This window comes from Bufo bufo, chromosome 1, assembly GCF_905171765.1.
Source record: "Bufo bufo chromosome 1, aBufBuf1.1, whole genome shotgun sequence".
Classification (NCBI taxonomy): Eukaryota; Metazoa; Chordata; class Amphibia; order Anura; family Bufonidae; genus Bufo; species Bufo bufo.
The window spans coordinates 180,471,182-180,489,247 of NC_053389.1; the positions used below are offsets into that span (position 1 = coordinate 180,471,182).

Genomic DNA, 18,066 nt, shown 5'->3' on the forward strand with positions numbered 1-18,066 from the left:
TTTTGGAGTGAGTTGAAAAAATGGAAAAACTACAGTTGTACTAAGTTGCTCCAATTTGCACCACTTTTTAGACATATTCAAGCTGTAGACACCTTAATAAATCTGGAGGGATCCAGCACGCCTCACTAGTAGTGTTTCTTAGTTGAAAATTTGTATGTGTAAACTATGAACAATTTACCGATCCTAAACTATGCTTCCTTGTGGAAGCTGAGAACTAATCCTTTTTCTCCCAAAAAATGGAAAGCCAGTTATGACCACTAGAAGGAGATCAGGTCCAGCAGGGTTATTTAACAATTTCATTTAAACGTTTTACTAAGCAGCAATTATAAACATCAGCCATAAGATGAACTCCTTCCTAAAGCAGCAATTTCTGTTTCTTCATTTTTTGTTTTTGGCTCCTTGCATTCCAGGAGTCATAACTTTTTTTTTTGCATTCATATAGGCGCATGAGGGCTTTTTTTTTTCTGCGGGACAAGTTGCACTTTCTAATGGCACTGTTTAATATTGCATACAATATAGTGGGAAGCTGGAAAAAAATCCAAATGTGGTGGAATTGGAAAAACACAACACAATTCCACCATTGTTTTATGGGTTTCCTTATGTGGTGAAATAAAACATTAAAGGAATGGCAAGAAACATTTAAATCATTATATTTATGGTATAATTTAAATAATTGTTTTCTGGGGGTGCAAATATATGTAGTACAACTTGACTATGACAAACAACATTAAAATTGTTTTCAAGGATTTTTATAGATAGGTCATCAGTATCTGATCTGGTGTGGTCTGACACCTGGGACCCCCACGATAAGCTGTTTTAAGAAGGCACCGGCTCTCCTGTGAACATCACTGCCTTCTCCCAGCTTACCAAGCACAGCGTTGTATAGTGGCTGTGCTTAGTATCGCGTTCAGCCAATTCACTTCTATGGAGCTGAGCTGCGCCTAGGCCATGTGACAAATCAACGTGTCATCACTTGGCCTAGGTAAAGCAGAAAGAAAGTCGCAGCGTTCACAGGAGCACCGGTGCCTACTCAAACACCTGATCGTCGGGGCTCACAGGTGTCGGACCCCACCGATCAGATACTGATCAACTATCCTAATAGGTCATCAGTATTAAAAACTCAGGAAACCCCTTTAAACAGCTTGTCGGAAATGAAATATTTAGTGCAATTATATCACTATAATATTACACTTTTAACTATTTTAAGAATTTAAGATATTTTGGAATGCCTGCTTCCTTATCATACTGTTATTATATTCATTTTATTTCACTGCTTAATAATGAACATGTGACTGAATGGATAGCACAATACTAGGAAATGCACTTACACTACCCTTCTGCTTTTACGTTGTCTTTTATCCCTCAATATATTCAGGTTTGTGTTGCCACATTACTTTATAATCCATTTCATCCTAACAGTATTAGCCAGAGAAACAAATGATTCACGATTCAATAATTTGTCTCCTGATGCCGCTGCCAAAATGCTTGATACTTGGGATGATAGAGAAGGGATGATGCACATTGTTTGGCAATCCAGGCTGGGCAGATGATCAAGTTTCTGTTACATCATAACATTACCTTACTAAAGGGAATCTGCTGTGTAATAGCAATGATGTATGTGGTAAAACATAAGAAGCACCATCAAATTATTACTTTTTATCGGCATAGCTACAAATATGCATACAATTAAACTGAAGAAGACTCAATAGGTCTGTACTTTGAACATCACAATTTTTAAGAAGTCACTACCCACAAAAAAGGAGGTTAGCACATCTAAACCTGGCAAGTGTTCACCTTTCTTGCAGCGCCACCACAGGCAAAATTAGACATTACATGTTGCTCATTGAAGTCTCCTCATGCCAATTAAGGTGTTCTCTCCCCAAGGAGAGATAGTAACCCCAAATCCTGACTTAGGCCTCTCACCGAGTTAAGTCAGTTCTCTCTGCTCTACACTGATGAGAGGCAAGCTCTCCGAAACAGCTGTCTGCAGATGAGGTGCTAGCTTAATTATTATCCATGTCATGTCTCAAGGCTTATTTAAAGGGTCGAACGTTGACTTAAAGGATAGCTGCCTTACATCTGGTGGCATCAGACGCAGAGCTTGTTAGGAGCTCATTTGTATCCCTTCAACAAATTCCAGAGGAGCATGTATGGCCTATAAGTCTCGTCAGCCGATTAGGCACTTTCCCCAAGGAGAGATAGTACCCCACCAAATCCTTGTTTCCTTGTCTGAAATGTCTGGAAGTGGACTAGAAAAGAAGTCCATTGTCACTTCTGGAGAGCCTGTGTTCAAAATGGTGGAAAAATTTTTTAAAAAAAGCTACTACTGTAGGCAATTGGCTGCGATAAAAACAATTTGAAATCGGGACCATTTTCTAGTGACAAGTTGCCTTTTACATTGATGATGTGTACTGTAAATCATTCTGTTATTTATTCTAGGTCACCTATTGTTATTTTATTAGACAGCACACTTATGAAACGGACACTCGGACATAGTGGTATGTCAGGTGCGCGGTATTTATTGTGCACTATATGTAAATCCTCAGACAATTTCTCCATTGTACAAGTGTCTTCTTACCTTTTTTTGAGCAGTGCACTGAAGTCAAGTTCTCCGGCGTTATCATCCTTTTTTTGTTCACCTCTAGAAATATTAAAGATACAAAACAAATTTCATATCACCAAAATGAAAGTTTGTAAAAGTTAAATGTTAAAAGGGTTTAAAATGCATAGTATGCTTACGTCCTTTTGAAAGATTGTAAAATATTATCTTCATCTCTTGCAGCTGCAAAGGGATTTACAGAAACATCACAATCAATTGATTTAAATATCTTGAATAAGAACTTTAAAATCAAATGTATAACACAATGTATACACAAGGTATATTTTTTGCCGGATATATGCATAGGATAGGTCATTAATATTTAAAGTTTGTCTCACTTCAGCAAATGGGATTTATCATGAAGACATAATTAATACAAGCCACTTACTAATGTATTGTGATTGTCCATATTGCTTCCTTTGCTGACTTGATAAATTTTTCCAGCACATTATACACTGACCGTTTCCATGGTTATTATGACCATCCTGCAATCCAGCAGAGGTGGCCTTGCTTCCACACTATAGAAAAATACTCCAGCCTATCTGGTGGCACATATGCCAGCGCTTTTTCCTACAGTGTGCAAGCACGGCCACCACTGCTGGATTGCAGGGTGGTCGTAACCATGGCAATGGAAAGTGTATAATGCGATGGAAAAATTAATCCAGCCAGCAAAGGAGGCAATATGGACAATCACAATACATTAGTAAGTGCCTTGTATTAACTTTCCACAGGATAGGTCATCATTATCATTTTTATCATAGTTATTTCTTCGCCCAGAATATCCTCGTAGCTAAATGCATTGGCACAGGAATTCTTATCAGCGGTACAATACACTGCCTCCATGCTGGACAGGCTTTTTAGGTTCAAGATAGTATGAATAAAGTGATGACACAAGAATTCACAGGCTATAGAAACATGAACTAACTGGGGAAGGGTTGATTCAAGAGCAAGACATTGTGAATTGATCTTGAGCTTTGTATAAAGTAGAAGCAAAATAAATATATGACAAATGTGAGTTTGAACAGTTACTCTTTATATTAGGGATACATACCTTCCACGTCAATATTGAAAGAAGTGCTATCACATTTGTCTTTGGAAACCACTTCACATCTGTATCCACCAGCGTCTGCTATAATTGCCTTCACTATCTTCAGTTCAAAATGGTATATCTGTAAAAAATACATTACATCAGTAAGTAACCCATAAACCCACCTGTTCCCCGTATTCTGACTAGCCCCTATCAGTCTCTGGCTATATGATACATAAACAAGGGGGGGGGGGGAGCAATAAGTTATCCAATAATGACTAAACCTGTTGACAAATTCAGTTGCCTGGCCAAATACAAGCCACTGTATCACATATTCACTGTCCTAGCACATGACGTGAGTGTAACTACAAGGGGTTTATCTATTTCCACGCACTTAATCTTCCACTCACCTTTCACTCTGACAGCTAATTGAGCATAAATCACAACCCTAAAAACAGTTCAATCATACCAAATACACCCTGCTATCACTTGTGGTTATGGCTGACACATGTGCACGCAGGCACACAATGGTTTCATGCATGAACACCGTTTGGGAGGCTATGGATTCTTTGAGTGCATACATGAACTAAACATAGTAAAGTTTTAAGTTTTAGAAGAATGTGAAGTGCTTACTAAATACAAAAGGAGTCAAAATAAAATGTTTTAAAATTTTAAAGTTGTTATAAAATAAAAGAGAGAAAATAACAAGAAGACCTAACATTTACAACTCTCTGCTTTCTTAAGGGTAGGAAGGCCAATATGTTTTATAATTTCAGCCCATAGCTCTGGTCAGAGCCACCTAACTGGCTCATTATCCAAAGTATATTATATGAATATTGAACAGGTTATTGTTCCTTAAAAGGGTTTTCCAGGGATTTTGATACTGATGACCTATCCTTTGGATAGGTCATCAGTATCTGATCTGTTGGGGTCCGACACCTGAAACCCCCGCTGACCATTTGAGAAGGCTCCTGTGAGCACAGCTTAACAACTATAGCGCCATACATTGTTTAGTGCCTATGCTTGGTATCGCGCTCAGCCCCATTGAATTGAATAGGGCTGAGCATGATACCAAGCATAGCCACTATACAATGTACAACTCCGTTCTTGGTAAGCTGTGAGAAGACCGTGGCACTCATAGGAGCGCTGGTGCCTTCCTAAACAGCTGATTAGTGGGGTCTCAGGTGTCGGAGTCAAGTCACCATAAACGTTCTTTGTCATTTCCAAGAGTCAGTAAGTCAGTACAAAATAATCCATGACAAGTATATACAGTAAACAGTCTTGTCCTATTGTTTTATTAAATGCACTCTTCCCATTATAGTGATTATATTGCAGAACCCCACAGCTCACCTTCTTCTCTTTCTCAACTGTTTCCTTAAATTGGAATCGAACCCCACTTTTGCTTCCCAGTTCCAGCCATTTGCCTTTAAACCACTTTATTGTTGGCTTTGCGGCCAGTTGGCTTGCATCAACAGTTGCTTTTAGAATAATATCCTTCCCTGTATAGAAAAAAAAATGTTTTCAAGGACATTTGTTGCTAGTCTTCCTTGTAATTCCTTGCATATTGAGTTCATTTACAGATGCATGTAGCTGTGACGCAGGAAATAAACGGTTGCAAGAAACTTTTACTTGACTTTTTCAATGTTTTTTGTAACGTGATATCACTCTGTAGCAAGTTGTCAGATTCAAGTTAGAAACTGCTCCATCTGTACATATATACAGTATATGACACAAACTCACTGTCTGTATATTCTTTTTATTTGGTTGAGAGAACTCTTGTTTAGCCAATTCTGTGTGACTTCAACTAAGGCCTCATGAACCAAAAATCACACCACAGTTCCTATTCTTTCATAATGCCGTATCCTTTAGCTGTGCCATTGAAAGATGCTTCAGTATGGCACTGTATTACTGTAGTATTCTTCCCTAGAAGCATACCACATTTTATTTTTGTCATGGATCCATACATTTTTTGTATGGACCCAAAAGACTCCATAGGTCTCTGTATGAAATGGGAAACATATTAAGATACAGCAGGGTTTATATATGACTAAGTAAAAACCTGTGTAAAGGCTTAATATGGTTGTGTGCTTGAGGCCTCGGTCATATTTAATTCACAGTTTTTTGTTTTTTTCATTGGTTCAATGGATTTGAGTTGGTTACGAAGAAAATGTTGACATCAAGACATTCGAGAAAATAAATAATTTATTGATTACCATTTCATCCTAACATGTTGAGACACATGTTACATTCATTAAAGATGATATATTGCAAATATTTGATACAGTATGTTTGTAATATTGTCCATTACTATGGGGGAGGCTCATATTAGATTGCTATAAAATCCACCCCCATAATTCCACTTGATATTCCAAAAAACAGGAGTTTTTTTTTTTATTACTGTCTTCTATTCTACTTACAGTTTCTGTTTATACCTGACTAGTGCCACTTGTCACGTGTGATTATAGGAATGGTTTGGCCAAAATGATAAATTGTGCTATGTCTAGTTGAGGGCTCTGGTTGGGATTTGACCCGGGGAATCTTTTTAAATACAGGTAAAACTCGAAAAATTAGAATATGGTGCAAAGTTCATTTATTTCAGTAATGCAACTTAAAAGGTGAAACTAATATATGAGATAGACTCATTACATGCAAAGCGAGATATTTCAAGCCTTTATTTGTTATAATTTGGAAGATTATGGCTTAAAGTCACAATTTTGAGGTTCCCTTTGCTCAGGGGGTATGGATTAATTAGCTGACTAGAGTGTGAAACTTTGAGCCTAGAATATTGAAACTTTTCACAAAATTCTAATTTAAAACTGCATTAATGCAATTCCTTTTAATTTGCATTACTGAAATAAATGGACTTTTGCATGATATTCTAATTGTTCGAGTTTCACCTGTATAATTAAACCTTTTGTATCATACCTACCAGCTTCCACTGATGCATTTTCTGGCGGTTTGATAAATAATCCTGTTAGTTCTGGGGTGCGCTCTTCGGGATTTGTGTCTAGAAGTCAAACAAGAACATTATTACAAGTTTGCAAACAACACTTATTCTTTGAAATGTATTCATAAACTCAGGTTGGAGAATAGGATAGTTCCAGTTTTGTAACGCCCAAAGGATAGCACTTACCGGGTTGTATTAACCTTTGGTTGATTAGAGGTGGGTTCCTGATCTCAAATGTATATTTAAAATGGTTTGATTAATGTAGCTAACTAGAAAGAGAAATTATGACCACTATCAAAATGTCTGAGATAACTTATTCTACTTGTGGACTCCAACAACAAAGGAGGTCACTCTCTATGCTAACAGAAGAGAGATTTTCCAAAACATTAATGCTTTACTTCTCCATCCGAACTGTAAATTTAAGTATGCAACATGTTCCTACAGGATTTGGTAGTATGCATGGATACATTTTAAAAAGCTTTAATATTTTGCCTGAGTAACACAATATCTATAGTTATGGGTATTAATAATACAGAATGTTGATTGAGTGTTCTTTCATATAACCATTAGTAATCAGGAAGGAATTGTCTACTCCATAGTACATAAGTATGTGCCATTCAAAGGTGACTTTTGACTTCTGGATCTAATGGGTTTAAACATAAAAAGATAAACTCGGTGGGCTTGTATTTTTTGCCTATTATATAACTATGTAATACCAGCAATTAATTATTTTCCCTATTGTCCTCTTTTGAATTTTAGTAATCTTGATTCCAATGACGATATTGTTCACATGCTTCAGTAATCATGAATGACTAGGTCAGTGTTGTGTGCAGAATATTTTTTTCATATATTTTTTTCTGTGTAAATTCAGCTCTAGGAAAAACATCCAGTATCTTTCTTCTCAGTATGTCAGATTGATTGAAGAAATTCATTTTGTCTATATCTGCATTTAAAATGGAAATGTCCATAACTGTCAGACCAATGAATATTCTTGAGTCTTCAAAGCTTCAATATCCAGATTTCAAGAATAGTGGATTCTTGAACACTAGTGATTATCTTGGTTTTCGTCAACATTTTCTGATTGTCTTCAATAGCTTCCCAGATTTTCTTTGCGCTTTGATAGTTCTGGATTTCTTCTGCTTTTCATGTTGATTAGTTCTCTTAGCAGTTTGAGAGTATATGATATTTACCTTTGTAAAGACCACTTACCATCAGGAGGAAGTTCTTCAATATGGGCTTCTGTAAATCAAAGAAGGAAAATTGACACAATAAATTATTAATACAAGTAGAAATGAGAACATTTTATACCACAAGGTCTATGCCATTTAATTCTGTTATGCCTGAAGATGAATCATGGTGTTCATGGAACAAAAGGAAATAACCTGGGCCCAAGATTTGGAAGAATCTGTTCTTTTCTGCCATGGAGAACTTTTCTGTCTTCAATCTTGGTGACATCAGTGACTATTCATACCCAACTTGAAAATAATTCTTCAGCCTCATCACCCAACCCGAGAAGCATTGGAATCTTCAATGACTTCACTGATGACTGTTAAAAAACACATGACATGCAGCCATGCACATTCAGCACATATAATACTAACACACAAGTAGTATCGAAACAGACATAAAACAAAGATTAAATAATGTTTCTACTATTCATTTTTAATATATTATTAATGTATTAACAATGTCAGAAGAACACGTCTTCTGTGTGAAAACTGCAATTACATACTGCAGTGTTTCATACTGAAGACACAAGAGATAAAACTTGAATTATATATTATTCAAACATTAGTAGTTCCTACAGGAAAAATGGATATTCTATGTCAAAAACATCTTGGCAAAAGACAATTCATTACATTAGTACTGATAAAGAGATAAATGAAATATATTATTGCAGGACTGGATAAAGGTTTGTGTGGGGGGCCCCAGTGGTGTATGTATAAGAGAGAGGGGGTGCACAGGAAGAATAAATATATGTCCCCCTTATGGTGCCAGTTTGTATTGCCAAGGATGGAAGAGCCTGGTGCCTTCTCTCTCCTTCACACCCTTTCCTTGACCCTTGGTCTAATTCCCAACCCCATTGTTTGCCATCAGTGAAGCTCCTTTGTTGAGGAGAGTCCTGCCAAGGTTCTCATCACTCAATAGCAAAGAGAATGGGACCAACCCCAACTGGGCTTCTTATGCCTATATGTCATATGGTCTACCTCTATTAAATTATGCCCTTGAAAGAAGGCTTAAAAATAAGGCTTTTGCTGATGATCGGCTTAATGAGCACTCATTTGAACACTCATTGCCAATCATTGCCTCATGCACCCAAGGACTTTTACTCCTTTTAAAAGCAAGCTACATGAAAATATAAAAAATGTATTCAGCTACAATTTATTAAAGGATGTAAACAGTAGCTAAATAATAGAAAGTCGGTGCATAAATTGAACCATGTACTGTATCATGGCACAGAGTGCACTAATATCACCACCACCACCACACATTGCCGATATACCAGTAACATTCAATCTCTAGGGCAAAGTTTTTTCAAACTAAGCACTCAAGTTTTTTAGGTATTTGTTCTGAAGAGGAGTTTTATAGGTAAAAATGCACTCCTTTTACGTGCCCTATAATCCAGCCCTGCATTATTATAACAATGGTATAACATTCAAAATTGCAAAGCATGCACATCAGTAATGATTTTAGATATGCTTTATGTTGTTAAGAACACTCTCCTGGCATCAATGGGGACATTTATAGAGTTAGGGTACTTTCACACTTGTGGCAGAGGATTCCGGTAGGCAGTTCTGTCGCAAACGGATGGCATTTGTCAGACGGAAAACCGGATCCGTTTTGCCGGAACGCTTAATGCATTTCAATGGAAATTAATGCCGGATCCGGCATTCCGGCAAGTGTTCAGGATTTTTGGCCGGAAAGAAAACTGCAGCATGCTGCAGTATTTTCTCCGGGCAAAAAAACGTAAGAGGGACTGAACTGATGCATACTGAACGGATTGCTCTCCATTCAGAATGCATTAGGATAAAACTGACCAGAAAGCTAGTGTGAAAGTACCCCTAGTATAATGGAAATAAAATATTTATCCAAAATGTTTATGGGGTCCTTTATCAAAGTGGTGTAAAGTAGAACTGGCTTAGCTGCCCATATGAACCAATCAGATTCCACCTTTCATTTTTTATAGCTCTTTTGGAAAATTAAAGGTGGAATCTTATTGGTTGCTATGGCCTACGAGGCCAGTTCTGCTTTACACCAGTTTGATAAATTACACCATTCATTTTATGGAAGAAAATAAAACATTACATGTTTTTAGTTGCAATTACTCAAGCACCTTTTTAGTTGTAAGGCTGTTTTCATAAATGTCCACCATTGCATTATTGTGTCATCATGAATATAGGATTACGTCTGACAAACCAATTTTATTCTTCGGGTTACATTTTTATCCTCCCAAAAACTACCCATTGATCTCTTAAAGGATTTATTAATCTTTAACTATCTTCTGTAGTTGACAGAAGATCCTATCAGTGGAGGAACATAATCTGTCACCTTATTTATTGTTGCAATGAATGGCTAGGGCTACTTGACAATCCTGACCGTGACACTGGTTGTGCGACCAAAGATCGCTGTATAGCAGTGCAACTATTGGGTTGGGTAGAAGGCTTCACAGTAAAATATAATTTTTTGCAGATTACACTAAACGGTGTAAAGTAATTAACATGGAAAAGGACAATATACTGCTACATGAATCTGGATAGATTAGAGGCTTGGGTAGATAAGTGGCAGATGAGGTTTAACACTGACAAATGTAAGGTTATGCACATGGGAAGGAATAATGCAAATCACCCGTACATAATAAATGGTAAAACACTGGGTAACACTGACACGGAAAAGGACTTAGGAATTTTAGTTGACAGTAAACTTAAGTATAAACCATTGTCAGACAGTTGCTGCTAAGGCCAATAAGGTTATAAAGAGACATAGATGTCCGTGATGAGAACATAATCCTACCACTTTACAAATCACTAGTCAGACCACATATGGAGTACTGTGTACAGTTCCGGGCTCCTGTGAACAAGGCAGACATAGCAGAGCTGGAGAGGGTTCAGAGGAGGGCAACTAAAGTAATAACTGGAATGGGGCAACTACAGTACCCTGAAAGGTTATCAAAATTAGGGTTATTCAGTAAAAAAAAAAGACGACTGAGGGGAGATCTAATAACTATGTATAAATATATCAGTGGTCAGTACAGAGATCTCTCCCATCATCTATTTATCCCCAGGACTGTGACAAGGGGACATCCTCTGCATCTAGAGGAAAAAATGTTTCTAAACAAACATAGAAGAGGATTCTTTACGGTAAGAGCAGTGAGACTATGGAACTCTCTGCCTGAGGAGGTGGTGAGGGTAAATTCACTAAAAGAGTTCAAAAGGGGCCTGGATGTATTTCTGAAGTGTAATAATATTACAAGTTATAGTTATTAGATTTCTGGAGAAGGGTAGTTGATCCAGGGAGTTTTTCTGATTGCCGACTGGAGTCGGGAAGGAATTTTTCCCCTATTATGAGGAAAATTGGTTTCCACCTCATGGGGTTTTTTGCTATGTTACTATGTTATTGAACCAAATGGGGTCAAAGCATGACTTACAAGTTGCAGTGAACCTAGAATCATAAAAATCCACCAATATTGGATTTTTTGCAATTCTGAGTCATGGTGGTGGCAAATTGTGACTTGCGAGGTGTGCTGCGACCTCATCTTTGGTCATGCAATGGGTGTTATGGTCAGAATTGTCAGATAACCCCAGCTTAAAAGATATTTTTTTTTTGTAGTAATGAGGATATTGACAAATACAACAAACACATATACACACATACCATAAAAAGAAAACATGATAACCTCTAAAAAATAACATGGAGAGTTCAAATAAATGAATCATTTAGCATATAGGATTTTTTCTATCTTTTTAACTTTTACAATGGACACACAGATTAAGTAGGAAGTTATTTCCTTTATATACACAGAAACCGAACTCCCTTGTAAAATTGTCCCATTTGGAGCCGACTATGGTGCCAATTACTATTAACTAGAGTCACAAAGTTTATGTAGCAATTATAGGTACATACATGTTCTGTTTAGATGGAAAGCAAGTCCTCAGAATGCTTTTGTGTGGTGGCCCAAATTGCTCTAGTTTTGGTCTCACCAACAAGAAATTTTAATCATTATTACCTGGTATAAAAAATTTCAGATCAAAGTTGCTGATCTCTTATGACAGGTTTATATTTGTGGTTAAATACAACCATGGATGAGTTTAATCCATAGAATTAGTCTTTGATTTCTACTCTATAGATATGTGGATACAATTTGCACATTACATCCATAACATGAACATACTGGCAAGTTATGTAGCTATGTTTTGACCACACACCACATTTACAGCAATACAAAAAAACTAACAAACAAAAAAACTACTTACAATTTATGAATATTCGACGACATGTAAAATACAACAAATAAAAAACAAACTAAAGCATAACTCTGGGACAGCAAGTGCTACATTGATCAATAAAACCAGCAACAACATGGTCTTAAGTTATATTTCATAGCCAGTTTTATTAAATTTTCATCAAGCATGTTATTCATTCATTGTACATCAAAGCTGGTTGCGTTGTTGATGTTGTTGTCGATAACTTCTATGTTATACGTACCAGTAATCAGAATTAAGCTACACAGAGCTCTGCCTCTAGTGTAACTATTCTTACCTTAAAATTGAAAATGTAAAACTAACTTCCAGTACATCTTAGGGATACACACCGCATGAAAGACATAAGTCAAGGACTCCACTGAACTTACCATTCCATTCTCCCCCTTTTGGGCAGAATTGGGCGAGTCCTGCCTCCTACCAAGGTAGGGGTTGCGGGAAGTTGAGGAGTGGCGAGATAAATTGAGGAGTTGAGAGAGGGAAGTTGAGAAGTGGAGTTGAGAGTTGGAGCAAAAGAGTGACGTAGCACAGTTTGGTGATGGAGCATTTCCCCTCACTGCTGCAAGAGCTTTGGGAAAGTAGCTCAGAGAGAAGCACATTCCTGATATATTAAAGGTCTTCTGAGAGGCAAAACAGAGCCAAAGACACCCTACTCAGTAAAATGGGTCACAGGATACCTCACTCTCATTAGAAACTGAACTGAGGGTAAGCAGACTGAAGCCAGAGATTAGCACAGAAGCAGAGAGATAACAAAGTATTCAACAAAGTATTCAAGTTTAACTGCCAGTTTACATTGAGCCTGATGGAGCCAAGAGAAAGATCAAGTATTGTTTGGATGACAAGGAAAACCGTTAAACCTCACCAAGTCTGTACTCTGCTTACTCCACCAACTACAACTCCTTTGTTGCTGCGGAGCCTAACCCTGGGGAGCGACAGTATCCAGATAGGAGCAGCGTGAAACAAAGTATTAGGGCCACAACATACCACTCAGCATTACTAAACACAACCCTGGGTGGGCGGGGTGCTGCAAATCCATATTGGGCATAATGTAACTCAAACATCCTCAAACTGCGGCCTTCCAGCTGTTGTAAAACTACAACTCCCACAATGCCCTGCTGTAGGCTGATACCTGTAGGCTGTTCGGGCATGCTGGGAGTTGTAGTTTTGCAACAGCTGGAGGGCCGCAGTTTAAGGATGCCTGATCTAACTGAACCAAAAAGGGCTGTATATTAAAACTTGTTTAGTTTTTTTTTTTCATTGCTCCATGGTTTTGACCACCATAATTGGAGCAGCAGTGTAATAATACAGTATACAGTTTGTATCTCTAAATAATCTTACCTTTTGGCTCCTCTTTAGGGGTCTCTTTTTCAGCAGGCTTTGCTGCTGGTTTTGCAGGACCAGGAGCTTTTTTTATTGCTGAAACAAAAAAACAAAAAAAAAATCTTTATTACTAGGTTACTAATATTGTATTTATCCATACATAATATACAGCATGTGTATTGTATCACATATCATTTCATCATCAGTCAGGCTAAGAGATTGTAGTGGCTCACCCTACATGTGCATTGTTTGTTAGGGGCATGTCCTCTTCAACCAATGGTTGTAACCTGTGGCCATTAAAAAAAAAACTCACTGCACTGCGGTCCCACTTTTCTTGGCCCTATTCAGGAGACTAGAAGTGGCTGGGAATGGAGGAAGGGCATGGGATAGATGGGACTGAGGATAGGTGAGATTTTCTTTTTTTATTTGCCCAAAAGTTATGACCATTGTGGTTGGTGGCTCCTAGGCCAGACAATGCTTTTAAGCAAGAAATTTTGCCTTTTGAAGCATTTCATAAATAAGGGTGGATGATCAGCTGCAGGATCCCCCCCCCCCACCCCCCGGTATAGATGCACCACTGCATATGGGGTTGAGCACTTCCTGCTTTTTAATACCAGGCCAATTTGTAGTTTGTATTTAGAATTTTTTGGAGGTGTAGAAACTCTTAGTCTGAATGTGCCTTTATTTCCATCCACAGGTAGCATTCTGGTGCACATGTGAGGCCCGGGCTATATCAGCCAGTCTTGGGTGGGGCTCAGAGCTCTCTGCCTCCTCCCATTGTATGCATGGTCACATGCTGGAGGTTACTGGGAGATTGCTTTGAGTCGGACCTTGCGCTCCTGTAATTCGCCCACTGGCTCCTGGTATTGCCCATACGGCCCAGGTAGGTTTAGCGTTAGGTCCCGAGCTACTTGAGAAACCTTGGCGCGGGCTCAGACATGTCCTCACGTAGGACCTGTTGGCTAATCTCTCAATTTTAACACCAGTTTGAGGGCTTAGTAAGACCACAGAGTGCACCTGTCTTTGTTTTTCTTATATTATATATACTGTTTATCACATCCACACATTTGCCATCCTGTGTAGGATGTCCATTGTGGTACTTGTGGGGATCGCCATTAGCAGCGGACCACAAGTGCAGGATCTGCCCCCCCCCCCCGGTATAGATGTACCACTGCATATGGGGTTAAGCACTTCCTGCTTTTTAATACCACGCCAATTTCTAGTTTGGATGATCAGCTGAACATGTGTCCATGAGAGTGTTTATTCCCAATCATTTGCTAGTAAACAGGATAAGGATCAGCTCCTGTGTTGGGTGATCAGATATTTTATATGGTCAAAAAATAATAATATTTGTCGGTAGCACATATTCCCATGTAAATAGGGAATGTGCAGTTGACAATATACAGTACATACTGAATGAGGATGAACAGTTGCACTTACAATTGTCCATTCCCCTTCCATTTGGCATTGGCCTTTAAACGAGTGTCGATTGACTAGTTGTATTGTTATCAGTGCTCATTATGGGCTGAAATACAGTAGGTCCATCTAGAAGGACCATTAGTTGCTCCTTTCTAGTTACATACATAGATAGAGCTGAAATGATAGATGATTAGATAGATAGGTAGATAGATAGATAGGTAATGTCACTGTTTATTATCATTACTACTTCTTACTAATGATGTTTTTATGGTAACTTAGAATCCTTCAGCAAGAGCAATAACATTTAATACTATACAGTAATGCCCTGTTGTGTTGCCTTTAATATTTATGCCTTTAATGACTGTACTGCAAGTCAACCCCTATAAAAAGATACAGTAAATGTGTGAGTTTATTTTATGACATGGGGACAGGTGACAGACTCTCTAAACCTCCCAGAAATCCCTCTGATCACTGGCAGAGAAGGAGAGAAAATTTTAAATAAAAGCTGTCAAGAATACAGATCAGCAGTGGCTGGCCAAAAGCAAACTGAGGCATTTCAGACCCCTCTGACAGATGCTTAAATAAGTAAATGGCTCAAAGCCATTGCTTGTTCTCTATCTAGTCTTTGCTGTCTTTTTAAGTTACTTTTTATATTATTCATTATTAATCTGCTAGGGTTTCTAAAGATTGGCGCAAAATGCAAATGCAAAAAACCTATTTAGCTAAATTATTCTGTATCTTTATTTTACACAACAAAGTATCACACTATTACTATTGTATTATACACAACATTTTCAAGAAGTCAGGGACTACCCTTTTGCCACATTCCTTACTTTTTACCCACTAAAAACAGTTCTGCATTTGTCAGGGATGGAGCTGGTAGAAATCTAGAGAAAGCTTACCTAACCCCTGATTACAGTAAACCTGGTATCAGTATGTAGTCTTCAGGGATAAAGCTTGACCCTCCCCTCATTACAGTATGTGCTCTTCAGGGATAAAGCTGGAAGAGGAGCTTCAGAAAGCTTGACCAACCCCTCATTATGGTAAGCCTGGTGTCAATATGTGCTTTTCAGGGACAGAGCTGGAAGACGAACTGCAGAAAACTTAACTCATCCCTGATTACAGTAAGCCTGGTGCTAATATGTCCTTTTCCGGGGTTTAGCATGTAGAGATGTAGAGGAGATGCAGAATGCTTGTCCCACCCGTGATTATAGTAAGCCTCTTGTAAATATGTGCTCTTCAGGGATGGAGCTTTTAGAGGAGTTGCAGAAAGCTTGTTCCACCCCTGATTTCAGAAAGCCTGATGCCAAAATGTGCTCTTCAGGGATGGAGCTGGAATATGCACTGCAGAGAACTTTACCCATTGATGACTACAGCACAAAGACAATAGTAAATGTATCTACAGTGTGTTCCTTCAAAGCTTAGCTTCTATCTCCTTCAGAGATTCCCAGATAGCGGACTTCGTAGCTTGTTCTCCTTCTGTGCGTAATGCACTGTTGTTTCCCATAGGAGAGATAAGCATCTCTATTTATTGCTGTATACATTGGAATCTACTGTGACAGTATATATTCATATGTAAGATAACATCCATGTGACTTTTATTACTGTATTTCTTAGATGTTGTTTTATATCATTGGTCAACAGTATTTTATTTTCATATTTTAAATAATAAATATTACCAGATTTAATATACCTTGAGTGCTAACAGTTTTTCCAATTGTTATTTACTCCTTTTTTGGGCTGTGGGGTACTGGAGCCTGGTTGAAGCACTCGGTTTATCTGGGAGTCCATACTTGGTGTGAGTGAGCTCCTATTTGTATATTTTTCTTCCCACTATATTTGAGGGATCTCTTCTCCTGTGTCTTTTTACATTTATAGTGGGCACAGATCCATATTCATAAAAGGAAAATGTTTAGGAATATTTCTCTTTTGATTAAAAAAAGACATACGGTAGAACGTAGTGTGAAGCCAGCCACCACCAAACTCTGACCAATATTTGGTGAGTTGCCATTGTTCCCTAACTGGATTATTTTATCGTGTTCTGTTCTTTTATCATTGAACTGACTGAAGAGCGGTTGGACCTTACAGATACAGTTGAACATGGTGTACAATTGCTTGAAACATAATTTGTATCATTTTTAGCTGCACAGACTAGACAGTCTTAATTTCACAAATTCTATGGATTCTTAAAATGCAGGGGTGTAGCTATAGGAAGTGCAGATGCAGCAGTCACTACCGGGCCCGGGAGCCTGAGTGAGCCCAAAGATCCTTGTGCCGCATAAAAAGACACCAGTAATATAGAAAGTGCATGCTGGTAAAGTTACACCTCTGTCTGGAGGGAAGGGGTTAGGTCAAGAAGTTGGCATGGGGGGGGGTCATTTCAATTTTTGTCTCAGGCAGCATGAAGGCTATGTGTTTCCCTGCTCCTGGCCACAAAGCACTGAGGGAAGGGGGGTCCGAGCTGAACCCTTGCACCAGGGCCAATGAGCCTTTAGCTATGCCCCTGTAAAAAAAAAGTATGTCTGTTACAGTGATTTACAGTAGTTAGTAGCATTCAGTTATTGTACCATGACAGTCAGTAACTAGCTACAATCTTTTTGATTACTGTTATGAGTGGGATGAATTTTTCATGGCATAAGGAGTAGGACCGGGTGTGAGTGGTGGGGGGGCCATCGTTTGCTAAAAATACATCCATGGCTAAATGGTGCATGCATAGTATTATCCTAAGTTTCTACTTCTTCATTTATTCATACACTCTATTAGAAAATGTTAACAAGCCTTGTTTTCTGTTAATTGATTCCTCCGAGACAGTACCAGAGAGCCATTTTAATGTACATATCACATTTCTGAAGGGACAGCTCCTGATATAGTATAGCATAATGCTGAACCATCAGATGAGATGATGTTAACTGCACTCACTTCAAATAAGTGCTCTCACCCACTCTTTACCTCATACAACTTCATAGCATGTTTTAAATAAGCCCTGGTATGCATGTGGAGCACTCAGGTTCCAAACACTTTATGTACAGTGAAGTAGATAGAGTTCCTAGCATGTCCTCTCATGGTTCCTTATTTCTGCTCTCTGAGATATCCAAGACCAGAGGCAGCTGTTGGGTGTTCCTGTGCGTTCATTCTGGTAGAGAGATGAGCAGCTGAACCTAGATTGACCCATATACCACATACTTATCATTTCGAAACCGCTACAGATTAAAAAGTGGAAGGCTGTTATGTTTAGAAGGAAAGAAAACCTTTCGTCCACTTGCACAGAATAATCCGC

The 18,066-nt window shown here is 38.3% G+C and overlaps 1 protein-coding gene across 5 annotated transcripts in view; it reads right to left on the reverse strand.

The window, feature by feature from the left end:
• Positions 1-18,066, reverse strand: part of LOC121001740 (myosin-binding protein C, fast-type-like) — a 607,494-nt gene that overhangs the window by 103,735 nt on the left and 485,693 nt on the right. For 3 of the 5 annotated variants that reach the window (XM_040432949.1, XM_040432934.1, XM_040432941.1), the window contains exons 2-8: positions 13,389-13,466; positions 7,783-7,812; positions 6,556-6,633; positions 4,977-5,125; positions 3,651-3,768; positions 2,740-2,782; positions 2,579-2,641 (exon numbers count right to left, since the gene is read on the reverse strand). In XM_040432949.1, coding sequence (XP_040288883.1) covers positions 2,579-2,641; positions 2,740-2,782; positions 3,651-3,768; positions 4,977-5,125; positions 6,556-6,633; positions 7,783-7,812; positions 13,389-13,466 — 559 coding nt within the window. The remainder of the gene's footprint in view (positions 1-2,578; positions 2,642-2,739; positions 2,783-3,650; positions 3,769-4,976; positions 5,126-6,555; positions 6,634-7,782; positions 7,813-13,388; positions 13,467-18,066) is intronic. The other 2 variants (XM_040432959.1, XM_040432966.1) reach the window with 1 other exon arrangement.